Below are 14,300 nucleotides of genomic sequence, written 5' to 3'. Positions count from 1 at the left end.
TATCTTTTGTAGCTGACCGTCTAAATAGTTTACTAACAATCCCCATTTCTTTATTAGAAACACTAGAATAATTGATCTTCAAATTGAGGACAGCTCACTTAAACACTTATTGTATGTCAAATACGTGTAGGGTCCAATTGCGAAGTGTAATTTGAAAATGAAATATTTTTCACAAAAAATATAATACTCCCTAAAGCTCCTCACAACCTAAGAGTTAACAATTCTAACCTTAACAAGGTTACAAAGTAATTAAGTTATTCAGATAACAAAATTGAACTTCAGGCATAATTAGCCTTCAAACTGTGTCACCAGAACTAGTTTCAAAAGTGGTTTTGTTCCCCATTCTAGTACAGAAAGAAATATTTTGATTAACTCTTTCTAGTTTGTTTAGCATATTACAACCTTCTAAATTTTTCTTTTATTTCAGAAGTCTTTTCATTTATTCAGGTTAATCAACTTATTTCTTAGAGCGTCGTAGTTTTACCATTTTGTTTGTTTTCCTAAAATAATTTAAGACTTGCATTTTTTTAGCTACTATAAAACATTCTTTCCTAGTCCTCAGATCATTTTTACAGGGCCTTGATTTACAAACTAGATCTCAAAAATTATTTGTAATATTATTTGAGATGGGCAAAATCTCTAGTAGGTTCCTCCAGCATTTTGCGTAGTTTGACACTGATGCACTAAGTTGGATTCCATCAAAGAAAACTGCAGTGCACAAAAGTGGTGCACTTGTCATTGCTGTTCCTGCACTCAATTTGAACAGCAAATGAGAGTTTTCCACCTAGATCTCTTTTGGCATTGATGGCTGTGCTACTTTCAGGTCATTAAAGAATCAAAATTTCACTAAGCATTAATGACTTTGATAATTTGCAAGGCTATGTTTTCAATAGAGGTTGAAGTCAAGTTGGTGCAGTTGACAAGTAGAAAAGTATGGAGTCACATCCGGCACAGATAAAACATAGCACTCTTGGGGCTCCTTTAATTATTCTTGATTGCATTCATGCTCTACAGTGGGGATTATTGAAGGGTAGTTAGCAATACTGGTGCAGATTTGTGACTACATAGTAATTTCCTCTGTCCAATTTTTCTAAAGTGCAAGTAGCCTACTTGCAAGTGCCACATGAAAGTATTGGGTAGGACCTTTTATCAGGAAGCTAAGATCACATGCTTCATTTTTCATGTTAGCTGTACTAGTACTTTCACAGGTCAACTGATTCACTGTGAAATACTGAGCATGTATCTACAGAAGTTTGCTGAACTCATATTGTCTGGATGAAGAGTACGAGATGTGGTTTAGTAGCTTGTGTTAGCAATGGTTGTGGGAGGATGGTTGGACTAGATGTTCTTGTAGGTCCTTTCCAACCTTGTGATTCTATGATATTCAAGATTTTTTGTAGATTTCAGTTAAACATAGCAAATTTTATATAAAAAAGTTTAACTGTGATACTAGTCTCTATTTTTACCTCTTCACAGCTGTAAAATCCTTTTTGTCATTGGAAGAACCACAATCTGGGATTACAGGAAATAGTTTAAAACATCAGCATTCTCATTCTATTTAATATATCGAGTTTTTAAGGAATTGAGCATGTGTGTATATGTAACATTAGCTTTTTTTGTTTTTAATTGATTTCACATGGTTTATATTTCAAGTCAAGTATATGGCTGATGCTTGAATCAGATTAAATTTGGTGCAGCTCCTGAACAGTGTGCCTGGGCAATCTCACGTGCCTGTTAGTTTACTATGCTTCCTATAGTGATCCTAAAGCCAAGTATAAGTAACCCTTTTTAGTTTTGGAATGCCTTTTCATCTTCCAATTCCCATTTTAACACTATTACAATGGATTTCATACCTGTGCAAGAAGGGCCAAATCCTCAGTTCTCATTCAGTTTTTTTTCATTCATAACTCATACAGGGTTCTCTAGAAATTCAATAGGATTTTGGCTGGAGTGAAGAGTTTGCTATTTTCCTTTCATAGAGATGATATGCAAAATAATAGTTTTCAAAAATAATTAAAGCTATTAAATAATTAAAACTATTAAAACTATTGAACTATTAAAAATGTTGAGATTGAAAAGGTAATTAAAAAGAAAACAACATTGAAGACTTAGATTAATCCTATTGTGTTATGATAAACGTCCTCTTGAGTGTTCTACAATGTTTTACTTAGCTTTGCTGACTTTGTTTTTTTTCTTTCAGGTAAAACACATTTCTGAAGATCCACCTTGTAAATGCCCTAATAAATTCTGTGTGGAGCGCCTTTCACAAGGAAGGTACAGAGTTGGAGAGAAGATTCTCTTTATTAGGGTAAAGGTTTTATTTTTTATCTGCTAACTCCCTCCTTGGAAATATTTTTCTTTTTAACCAGCACTGACTCATTTTTCTAATACTTCAAAGAATAAAGAAACTATGTTAGGTTAACTGACTCATGGATTTATTAGCATCTGGTAGGTCCTCCTCCTTCTAGGTCATGGAATTCGTTCTGTCTTTGATCAGTTGCAACTGAGGAGCAGATAGCCACAAATGGAGATTGACTTCTAGCTTTGTTTGAAAGAACATCAGCTGCATCAGCCTTTCTCCCATTTTGCATTGACTGATACTATTTAATGGGTCAGGAAAGAGATCAAAGGCACAGTGGTCATTGCACTGTCAAGTTGTGATTAAGACATGTTGTTAAGTAGGGGAAGCAAAGCAATAATGTCATATTACTTGAATTGATTAACACGTATTTCCAAACTTAGTGTTGTATTTCATACTTGATATGAATTATATTAACTGCTATATCACATAGTTGATCTTTAATGTTAATATTTCCTAGAACTATCTGGCTGAATTTAGGAAAAAAAAAAAAAAGTTTTCTAAACTTAATTTGGATCCTCTTTGCATATTCTGTATGTATATTTATGCCAACAATATGAAAATATTCCAATCCTCTGATTTTCTGATATTGTGGAAAGAACGTGTTTCGTATTATGTTTCTTCCCATTTTCCATTCCTCTGTCCACATGTGCTGTGTTGTATAACAACTTGATAAAATGATACATCTTACTATCAAGAACTGTTAACCCTATTTTGCGAAAGGTGTGAAACCAACCTCAAAGTGAGGATTTAGCACCTGTGAGAAGAAAAGAAGTTGGAAGGACTCCTTCCCATCTGTTCCCAGTTCAAACACAGTAGTGGTCATTACTCTGTCATACTCTGCACTTAGTTGACACTGAAGTCAAATTTAGATAAGGATTTAGGTTGCCCCATGTGTATGAAGTTGAGAACATGTTTAAATAGTATGCTGAGTAGGAACTGAAAAATCCCATTTAATTCAGTAATAGCTGAGAATGAATAAGAAATACAGGATTTGTGAGAGAGCGTTTGAGGTGTAACATGCTAGGGTAAAGGATTAATAGCTTTTCTGTTCCATAGCCAGCAATAGTTCTTTTTAATTCTGCAATATTTTAAGGTACTAGCTTTAAATGACTTGAAAGAAGGTGATTTCATTAACCAGACTTCCCAGTAAACTGGGAGAAATTTAACACTTCTGTTTTCTTCCTTTCAATTTTACTTTAAAATAACAATATATTTCAGTTTTGATAAACTAAATTGTTCTGCCAAAATGGTGAGTGTCAAATTCCCTTTCACTGGCTTCTTTATTGTGCAATCTAATCCAACTCAGATTTCTTTCCAAGTTTGCAAACAAAACACCCTTTTCATATCACTCTACTCTGTTCCAAGTAGGACTGTGCCAAAAAATAACAATATAGATTAGACACGCATCTACAGTATTACAGATCATTCCCACAGCATTGGTATCAATGGCAACTTGACAGGAACTTCAGTGGGAGCAAGTTTATTTTTGTAGGTTTTAGAAGTCATTTGTCTTAGGTTTCTGTTAGCTTGAATCTTGCTTTGGAATACTCGATCACAGTAAGTTTTTACTCTCTCTATATTTTTATTGCATACATGAATTAGCATTTCTTTGGAATCCTTTAGACATTTCCTTATGAGAAAATAGGTTAGAGATGCATAGCTGACTGCTGATTTTCTTGATATTTGGCGCCCTATTCTGGTGCTGCTGAGACAGTTCCTCCTATGTTATTCGTTCCATGTAGAGCATGACAGTACCCATTATAGGGGAAAAAGTTCTTCCTAAATTCTGTAGATCAGTCCCACTGATGAATCTGATCACTTGCAAGTACTATAGTCAACTTCAAGCAGAACTGCTCTTCAAAAATGAGATATGAAATCTTATATAACAAACTCTTGTGCGATGTATCTTGGAAAGGGGACACACAGAGTTAAATCTTGAATGTAGCAGAAGAGGTATTTAGATAAATTTTATGGTAAGAAATGTGAATCCTACCTTAGAAAAAGATAGCTTTACAAATAAATTTTAGTGGCTGATATTTTTATTTCAAACTATCTTGTGTTTAATACATGATATAAGCATAAGGATGTATGCTTTCCACAAACAACTAAGTCACTCTCATGAAAATATGCCCAGCAGATTCACACCCGTAATAAAATTCAGATCAATGAGTTCTGTTAAATGAAAAACTATTATTTTTTGTGCAGCTGGATTAAGATCATAATGGGTCCTGACTGTAAAGTCTGTCACTTTTCCTGACCTCTGATTGCTCTTTTTGACCTTATTCTTTTAATCATTAATTTCAATTACTGTTACTTTTTTATAATAATGAGAAAATGTTTGTTTGATAATAACTTTCTCTAAATCCCCAGTAATCCATTATTTGCCTGCTGTAGCACCTGTGGAGAAGCTTTCCTTTGGAATTCACTATCAACATGTATACACAGTTCTGCCAGACTGTTTTCCATTTCTGATGAGAAAAATGTACTCACTTATAAATATGTAAGCACACTACTCCAAACCATCCAGGTGGGGACAATGTAGCAGCTAAGTACAGGAAATACAGAAAAAAGGAGAGCAGATTGATCATATATTTCTCAAAATTCCATCTTGTTCTGCTTTTTCAATCCAAACACGTAATTTGTATTGACTGTTTTTGCTTGGTGAACTTCTGAGGGTTTTGGTTTTTTTCGTCACCATTTACCTGAACTTTATTATCCTCCTTGTTTCGGGGAAGCAAGTTTTCCTGCTTCTCTAAGGCCATTTCATTTATAACGTTCTCACTAATTTACTTTTCTGGTACTGAAATTCTTTCTCTAGAGTGTTATCCATATCAAATAACCTTCGCTGATGTCTAAAATTTCAAAACCATTGGCAAATCAGGATTTCATCAGGACTCGAAGGGCAGTGATGGGTACTGGTCTGTTCTTTGGGCTTTGATTCTCAATTGTAGCAGTGGATGGGTGGACACATTTTCGTTCTTTAGTTTGTTTTCTTTTGTTTTAACTGTGGGTCAGTTCCTATCCAAATGCTTTACCCTCATGTACTATTTGGCACAGTTCATCCTTACTTCCTTAGTCATCCTAATGAACGCATAATGAATTCTAAATGATCGATTTTTGCTTTTTTCTCCTTACATTTTTTTAATAATAGTAGTTAACAGGTAGTTAACTACTGGTTAACCTATTGGTATAGGTACCAATAATACCAATATTTTTGAAATAACTAAAAAAATGTCATGTAAAATAAAAATTAATTACCAAACGAATTATGTAAAAGGTGATAGAGGAAAATTCTCAGAACTCATTGTGGGTTTTTTTTCTTCCTTAGAATGCTGAGAATACAGAAATAAGAGAGGATTTTATGTAATTTGTTCTATTTTTCTTCCCTTCTTGTGAAGATGTTTTATTCTGCTGACTCGACTGACTTCTTTTATAAAATGCACTGGATCACCATCTGCATATCTAAGAGCATAGGCTGACTGCCTCAATCATGAGTTCGCAGACAAAAAATTACTTGATAAATGCTTTTCCATTCTGCAGTTTATCGTTAAGAATTATAGATTGGGAGCAATAAGTTTATATTGAAAACGTTAATGAAGGAAAGTATTTCCTTTTTATTTGGTTATTTCTTATTGTGCTTCTGCTTCACAAATTAATCTTTTTGTAAGAGTCCATTTTAAATTTAGGAGATGTTAATACATTTTCAATGACATTGAGGCAGCAGTTAATGTTCACAGTTCAAAACTAGTAACTGGACTGACTGGAGATCATAGAATCATAGAATAGCGTGAGTTGGAAAGGATCTTAAAGGCCATTTCCAACCCAGTGCTGTGAGCTGATTGCTCCCCACCAGATCAAGTCAGCTAGAACCCCATTCAACCTGTTCTTGAATGCCTTCAGGGATGGGGCATCCACAGCTTCTCTGGGCACTGTGTGCCAGTGCCTCATCACCCTCGAGTGAAAAATTTCCACTTAATATCCAATTTAATTTCCTCTCTCTTAGTTTAAAACAGTTCCCCCTTGTTCTGTCACTATCAGATAATGTAAAAATCAGATGATCTTCCTCCTGATTTTAAGCTCCTTTGAAGTACTGGAAAGCTGCAACTAGGTTTCCCTGGGGCTCTCTCTTCTCTAGACTGAACAGGTCCAACTGCCCCAGCCTTTCTTCGTAATAGAGGTGCACGAATCCTTCAACCATTTTGTGGCCCTTCTCTGGACCTCCTCCATCAGCTCCACATCCTTCCTTTACTGGGGGTCTCAGGCTGGGACACAGCACTCCAGATGGGTCCTCACAAGGACAGAGAAGAGGGGGACAATTGCCTGCCTCTCTGTGCTGCCACCCTTTTGTTGATGCAGCTTAGGATCTGGGTCATGTCCAGCTTTTTGTCCTTCAGGACCCCCATGTTCTTCTCTACAGGGCTGCTCCCAAGGAGTTTTTCTTCCAGTCTGTACACATATCTGAGTTTGCCCCAATCCAAGTGCAACACCTTGTACTTGGCCTAGTGAACCTCATTAGTTTCTTGTGGGCTCACTTTTCAAGCCTGTCCATGTCTCTATGGATGGCATCCCTCCCTTCTATTGTGTCAACTGCACCACTCAGTTCAGTGACATTGGCAAACTTGCTGAGGATGCACTTGATCCCGCTGTATATATTGCTGATAAAGATTTTGAAGAGTGTTGATCCCAAGACAAACCCCTGTGGGACCCCACTCATCACCAGGATGCAGTTATTCATAGTGTAACTTTTTAAGGATGTTAGAACCAATCTTTCTGCTTTCTTCTTCTTTGGTGAGGTGAAAGGATTTAGTATGACTGTAATGTGAACGTAGTCAAAGCAAGCACATCTATCTTGCATAGGAATATTCTACAGTGATTTATGGGCTGAATTAACTAATATAGCCCTGTAGTTACTGTAGCTTCAGGCAACTAGTATGCTAATTAAAAATAAACAAAACAAACAAAAAAAACCTGTATCTTTTAAAGTATCTATTGCATGCAGCATACTTTTACACTGTAAACATAACTCATGCTACCATTTAGATAAAGGAAAATAAATGAGGCTTAAGTTGCACCAGTAAACCAAAGTTTCTCTATTGTCCATTAGAAATTTTCATTAAGCTTTTAGTATTTGAGTGTAAAAGTACATTCATTATCTCTTGTGGGATTCTTTAGCTTAAGGAATTTGTGGGAATTTTCAGTAAGAATTTATGTCTAGGGAATGGTGGTTCTAAATAGAATAGGCATAGACTTAAATTAACAAAAATGGTGTTTTAAATGTTTTAAAATTTTCAGCACTAGATGGTTTGACCTTTTTATTCCTGAAATAACCGAGAAAGTTAAGTTATATTTTTTAAAATAAGTGTTTTATTTCTCTTATTTTGTCATTCTCTTACCAATGTAAAATTACTGACTTTTCCTCTTACTGCATCCAGCTTACACTTGGTCCACATTTGTGTTGTTTGCTTAAAGTATTTCATTGATGGCAAGGTTTAACTTGCATAGAAAATCCTGTTGATTTCAAAAGCTCATTGCAGTGGAAACGACACTGTTTATTTAAGTACCAGCTTTTCTTCTATGAGGAAAGTCAAGCCAGGAAAAAAGTGACCAATGGGGTTTTGTAGTCACCATCCTTTGAGGTTTCTAAAAGTCAACTAGTTAAATCCCTAAGCAACTGGATTGAGCGTTATAGATGACACTGCTTTAAGATGTGCAGTCCTGTCCATCCTGAATTACTGTGTGTGTTTGTTTTCTGGTGGGACAGAGCCATGCCAGCCTCTTAAATCGAGAGAAGTTTTCAGGTATATGAAATATAAATGTTAATTATGTTGCAGAAAAAAAGTACTAATTTTCCACTGCAGATGCAGGTCAAGTCTTTCTTGCTCATAAAAACTGTTTGCATTAACTATATTTTATAAATGTCAATCCTTATGAAATAGAGCTTAACTTCAAAATAAAATCTATTGTAGCTCTGTGGTAAAATGCAAGATATTTTTCTGTAAACAGTAGTAGCAAAATCTTATCACATGTGCTCAGGGAAATTGTCTGTGCTGACTCTAATTCCGACCAGTAGAAAAGCAGTAAATGCTGTATTTCCAAACCATCTCCACCACATTGAGATATGAAACACTGCATTTTAATTAGAATATCCAATGAGTTTATCAACCAGCGTATTCCAAGATGGATGTCTTTCATTTTATCCTCCTCCCAGCTGAGATGCCCCCTAGAGAGACTGTGAGAAAGCATAGTTTTGCTTGCTTTTGTTTGTTCTCTTCAAAAATGAATGTTGTTTTTAGAACCTGAGAGCTGGATTCACCCAATCTAGGTGTGATACCTTCAGGGATTTTTAAAAACGAGGAATGTAAAACACCTCTCATTGATTAAATAAATTGATAATCAACTTAGAAAATTAAGTGACATTTTGTTATTGATTTCTTACATCAAATGTTTGAATAATGAATTGTCCATTTCAACTACTTTAATTTTGTGGGAATTTTTTACTTTAATTTTATTGGAGGCGATTGATCATTTCTTTAATCGATGCTATTTACAAAGATTACACCTTAAGATGTTATATTCAAATGCTAAGAAATATACTTGATACATCATGATTTCAGATAAGTCAAAATGTTTTCTGGTGCAGAGTAGATAAAATAATGAGATATTCATCCGTGATCAGCATGTTCTTGAATCATTTGTTATCCATCTAGATGCAAAAGACTATGAAATAGTCAAGATAAATTTAGTGGGTCTGTGTTATTTGTATAGAACTGTATAGAAATGCTGTTAGGATGCACGAAAAGCAGTGCGTTATTAAGGGATTTTTAGATTATTTTGCTTATAACTTTGGAGATACTTGGATTTGAAATGTAGTTTGCTGCTCATTTAGCACAGTATGAATAATTTCAGTATTTTCAAACAATTTGCTAAGTTAAACTAAGTTAAACAAAACTGGTTGAAAAATTGCTTACAATGAAAGAAACGTATGGAAAAAAACTTTGAGATTATGTGCACTAAAAATTTGATTATATATTTTGATGACAGTGTTCCTATTCTAGCTGCTCATGCTAAACACACATACAATTTTTTTATTATCAACACACATGAATGTATTAAAACATAGTCTTAGTTCTTCACTAGACTGTTACTGTCTCTGCATTTTGAACATCTCACCTCTTTTTATGCCACAAATGGAAGTATTTGCACCAAATGGCTAGCATGGGATCAAAGTCATACTTGCATGGTTCCTGTTGAAATCAATTGAAATTGCAAATGCTCAACCATTCTCAGCATTTGAGCATGAGTTGTTCTGTGTTGTTTTTCTTTCTTGACATTGAAATAGCATTTTTGAGTCCAAATCCACTTTTTTATATCAATTAATGAATTTTCACAGAAGTTATTCTTTAATAGTCTTAATCCTTTATAGTCTTTCTAACGTTCCACTGTTAATAATCGCTCTTTTAATGTTATGAAAAGCTTGTTAATTATAATGGATGTTACAGAGTAAATGACAATTTAAGAAGATAGACATATGTTGCTAGACAAACACTGAAGTCAGTCATAGTCTACAAAAGTCAGGGTATAAAGCTTCTAAAATTTTAAAATTTAAATTTAAAATTTAAAATTCTAAAAGTTTTTTTCAAACGTGGAATTTTGAGTTAAAATAGGATACGGAGTTATATTAAAATACATACATGATGTCATTATTTCTCCTTTTCAAATCTGTTTGTTACATAGGTCCAGCTGTGTTTTCTCATTATTTTCTTGTAGTAATGATGTACTTTATTGAGTCGTATTTTTATGCGAGAATAAGTTTTGCCCTGTGTCTTGATTGAAAAAGGCAAATGCACAAACCTCAGTAACTAATAACGTTTTTTTAATGCTGTGCATGCTTCAGTGGAAATTTGGGAGCAACTCTTCTGCTCTTTTATTTTTTGCATTAATTGAAATTAAGAGCAAATGAAAAAGAATCTGGTGCTGTAAGGAAATAGTAAATGTAACAAACCTTTGTTTTCTTTGGCAAAGAGGAATAAACAGTGGAGAATTCATACTCAACTCTTCATCCAAAGAGTATTCAAACAGAAAATGGAAAACAAAAAATCCCTAACAAAAATAACATTAAAACTGAAGACCAGATACTGGCTGTTCTTCAAGCTGTATGAGCATCGGTTACATTTGATTCAGACTGCTTTCACATCTAGAGGCAAAGTTATTTGCACTTCTTGGAAAGCTGAGTGCCAGAATCATTGTTCTAAACAAGCCGCTCAGCAATTAGGTTGGCTGGTATTAAAAGCAATGCTGAAGGGATATTTCAATTTGTCAGTTTGCATTCAGATCTTTTAAATTATGTCACTTTACAGTATGGGGGAGGAGGGGGAAGAAGCTGCTTTTTCTGTTGTTTTTACTACACAATGCCATTGGCAGTCTGACTTCTTTCATAGCATCTTAAATGTATGACCACCTTCAGCGTAACAACATTCATGTGAAGCTGAGAGTAACTACTGATATAAAAGCTTGATCACTTGTTTATAACTTTGTCACATGCACAGCCATTGCAAATTCATGTCTCATTTAGGCAGATTTAACAAACTCAATGACTTTAGTAAATACAGAGGAAATAATTGTGCTTCAGTCTCAAGCATTCAACTACTTCTGCCTATTGTAATGAACTATCTTCTACTTCGTCTTTGTTCTATCTAAAAAGCTAAACCTTACCTGAAACCTTCCCTTTCCCTGTTTTGTTTTGCTTTAACGTATTTTTTACTTTTTGAAAGATGGGGATATCAGAGATGATCCCAAGCCAAATCCTTGATCTCGACACATCTGAATTCTGGCCCTTATCCCTGACAGTTTGGGAAATTTCCACTAGAGCAGCCATGTTTTTATGCACTGTGTGCACGTGGCTGTGGTGTAGCACTGAAGCCTGGAAACTGCCCTTCTAGTGATGTTATTTTATGTATAGTATACTAATAGACCACTTAAAGATAATGCATTGCTTTCAGTTGAAGTCAGTTGAGATCTATTTCACAGATATTTCTCTTTCATCCTGTTTACAATCTTGTTGACTTTTCTGTTCTATCAAAGGCTTTTCTGGTCTGTTCCCTGTTCAGATGTGTAAAAACGGTAGTGAAGGCAGATAAGAACAGCACATGGAAATTTAAATCAAAACCTGAACATAAACTCCAAACCAGCTATCCTCCTCCACCTCTATAACATCAAGGCATAGCTGCTATTATGATTTCTTCTCTGTGTATATGTAAAAGGTCTATTACAAAGAGCATAAGGAGCACCCTGGCTGGCCTGAAATCTCTCTTTGCAAAAAAGTATTTATTTTAATTGTCAAGGTTCTGATGTGTGTAATGTCTAAAACTACAGCAGCATTCAGAATTCCTCTAACCAAAGTCACAAAATTCAAGTGAAATGATGGTTTGGTGTTTTAGTGAAGCCAGCTTTTCAGTAACGACTACACTGCACTAATATATATCTTGCTTCATATTACTTAACTCATTCCCTGTGATTTACTGAAGGGCAAGAGGGAGAAGGTGTCATTTGGCTTTTCATAAGGGTACAAAGAACCTTGTTTCTGTTTCCTTCTCCCCCTCTCTGCCCCCCACCTTACAAGGTACATAAATAAATAAGCCAAAGAATGATATAATGGCATTTTTGTGTTGAAAGTGTACGTTGTTCTCTGGTCTCTCTCCTTTTTCTCTGTAGTCCATTTTAGTAAGTTTTTTTCTTTAAATCAACTATAGTATTTGCAAGACATCCTTTTAAGTCCTTCATAAGACAAGTCTGAGAGTAAGACTTAATTTTGAAGGAGTCAGTGAGCACTTGGTGTGCATATATTGATATTTGCATGTTATTCTATTAAAAATTCGGGTATAGTATTGCTACCATGCTTAGAGTTGTGGTCTCACTGGCCTAACTCCAGAACACACTTTACAATGAAGGAAAGTAATAGAGAAGTAGGCTTTAGTGTTCAGTTGGTTTTGGTTTGTTCTTGATCAGACATTGAAATTTAAGTAAGAAGTGGCAGGAAAAAAATCTCTCAGTGGAATGAAGTTGGATTTTAGAGCTTCAGAAAACCTCCTGAATACTGGAAAGCTAGTAAGTTAAGTGCCAGGAGGTTGAGAGCAACTGACTGTGTAGAACAGTATGAGAAAGAACTTCACTTAATTGTGCTTAAGCATCCAATTCCCTTCTTTCAGCTAGTGAAAAGCACTGCAAAAGGTCTTCAATATACTGACTAGGTTTCAATATTGCTTCTCCAACTCTGTCTTTTCTCTAGTGTGGCCTGAGGGTTAAGCCAGATGAGTTACCTTCAAGCTGAAAGCTTTATATTCTGTACAGGGGTGTCATTAGTATGAAATCTTTGCTTTAGGAAATGTGGAGATCAAGTATTTGATCCAGCTCTGGCAATGTGATATATATATCTGTATAAGATATTGGTCAATGAATTCTCCTGTGAAGCCAAAAGTCTGGCTTTATTTGGCCTCAGGCCATCAAGTAATGTTTTGCAGATTATAGTGCATATTAGTATGTTGATGTTTAATACTTCAGGAATTGCTACATAATATCCCCATTTTGCTAATAATAAAGTAAGAAATCCAGTATGCGGAGGCTGCTCCGAAAGTAATGCATCCTAGTTTATTGTGATGGCCACCATCAGAGGTTGATGTTGGTGTTATGGCAGTAATAGTACAGCCCTGCCATTATTCTGCTATTTTGTGACGTTTTATTGCCGTGAGACAGATGGCAGCAAAGGGGCAGTCTGACAAAATGGTCTGAAATAGAAATACGTATGAAGCAATTGAATTCCTTCATGTAGAAAAAATGGCACCCACTGACATTCATTGACGCTTGCTGAATGTTTCCAAGCATGGCATGTAGGCTCTTGTTTATCACTTGCAGAAATACATAGCTAATGCTAGTGATTACGTTGAAAAACTGTGTTTTGTAGCTGAGAATTTGCTCTATTAAATAACATTATTGTGCTCTTTGTACCTGTTGTAATTTCCATGGAAATAAATAGGAGGTATTATTGTTAGAATGGCTTACATAAAATAAGATGATACTGATGATGATAAGTTATGTTGGTGTGAAACAATAAAAGCTGTCATCTTCACAAGAGAATTTCATTCATGTTTCTCTTCTGCTAAAAATCTGCAGTTCCTCCTTAGGAGATATTTCAAGCTGAAAATTAAGTGGGAAGAAATTGTGAGAGCTGGTTCTTGGCATTATCACTGCTAGCCTAATGGCTTGTCTTGCCATTTTAGGATATACATATTATCTGGGTAGTTGTTAGACATGGGAGATTTAAAAGGGAGGATGTGTTCTTCAAATATTGTAACTGTAAGAAGGGGAAATTGATGAATTTTGACTTTTGGCATCAAACTGGAAGTACTTACTGTGTTATACATTGCTTTCAAATCTAGTTAAACTGTTCTGCAGAATATACATGCTATATGGGTGAGGGGGGGAGAAAAAAAACACACATTAAAATAGTATGTGGGGAGACACATTATGAAGAGAAAGATCAGTACACAAGAATTCGGCAGAAATCAATCAGCCCATTGCCAATTTGCAAAATGACTTCTTAAAAAGAGCAGTCTTGACGCGGGACCTGATATTTTCATAAGGTGCCACTGTGAACAAAGTAAATTTACTGTTACATGCATACACCAGGTTCCACGATGTTTGTTGTCCTAGTAATTGAATATAACTTGTCGTGCATTTGCAAAGTATTTATTTCAAGAATCTAGGCATGACGACTTTGGCTTTTAGTAATACATTTGAAAGGAAGCACTAATCTACTTTCAGCATTAACAAGTTGCATTTGTAGAATTTCAGTATGTTTTCAAGAGGTCAAGAACTGTTATAGTTGGTGCCTTCATTCCGTTTTTTTCTGTACTGGTTTGTTCTGTGAATGGAATATTGGACA

General features: G+C 35.1%; 1 protein-coding gene across 5 annotated transcripts in view; it reads left to right on the top strand.

Moving 5' to 3' along the window:
• The window catches only part of GAS2 (growth arrest specific 2), an 86,059-nt gene that overhangs the window by 51,917 nt on the left and 19,842 nt on the right, over positions 1 to 14,300 (top strand). For all 5 annotated transcript variants that reach the window (XM_090140186.1, XM_031607323.2, XM_031607322.2 and 2 more), the window contains exon 7: positions 2,201 to 2,308. In XM_090140186.1, the coding sequence (XP_089996312.1) occupies positions 2,201 to 2,308 (108 nt within the window). The remainder of the gene's footprint in view (positions 1 to 2,200; positions 2,309 to 14,300) is intronic.

Source organism: Phasianus colchicus, chromosome 5, assembly GCF_987193195.1.
Source record: "Phasianus colchicus chromosome 5, bPhaCol1.hap1.1, whole genome shotgun sequence".
Lineage (NCBI taxonomy): Eukaryota > Metazoa > Chordata > Aves > Galliformes > Phasianidae > Phasianus > Phasianus colchicus.
The sequence above is the reverse complement of the archived record's forward strand: the minus strand, read 5'-3'. Positions and strand labels throughout refer to the sequence as shown.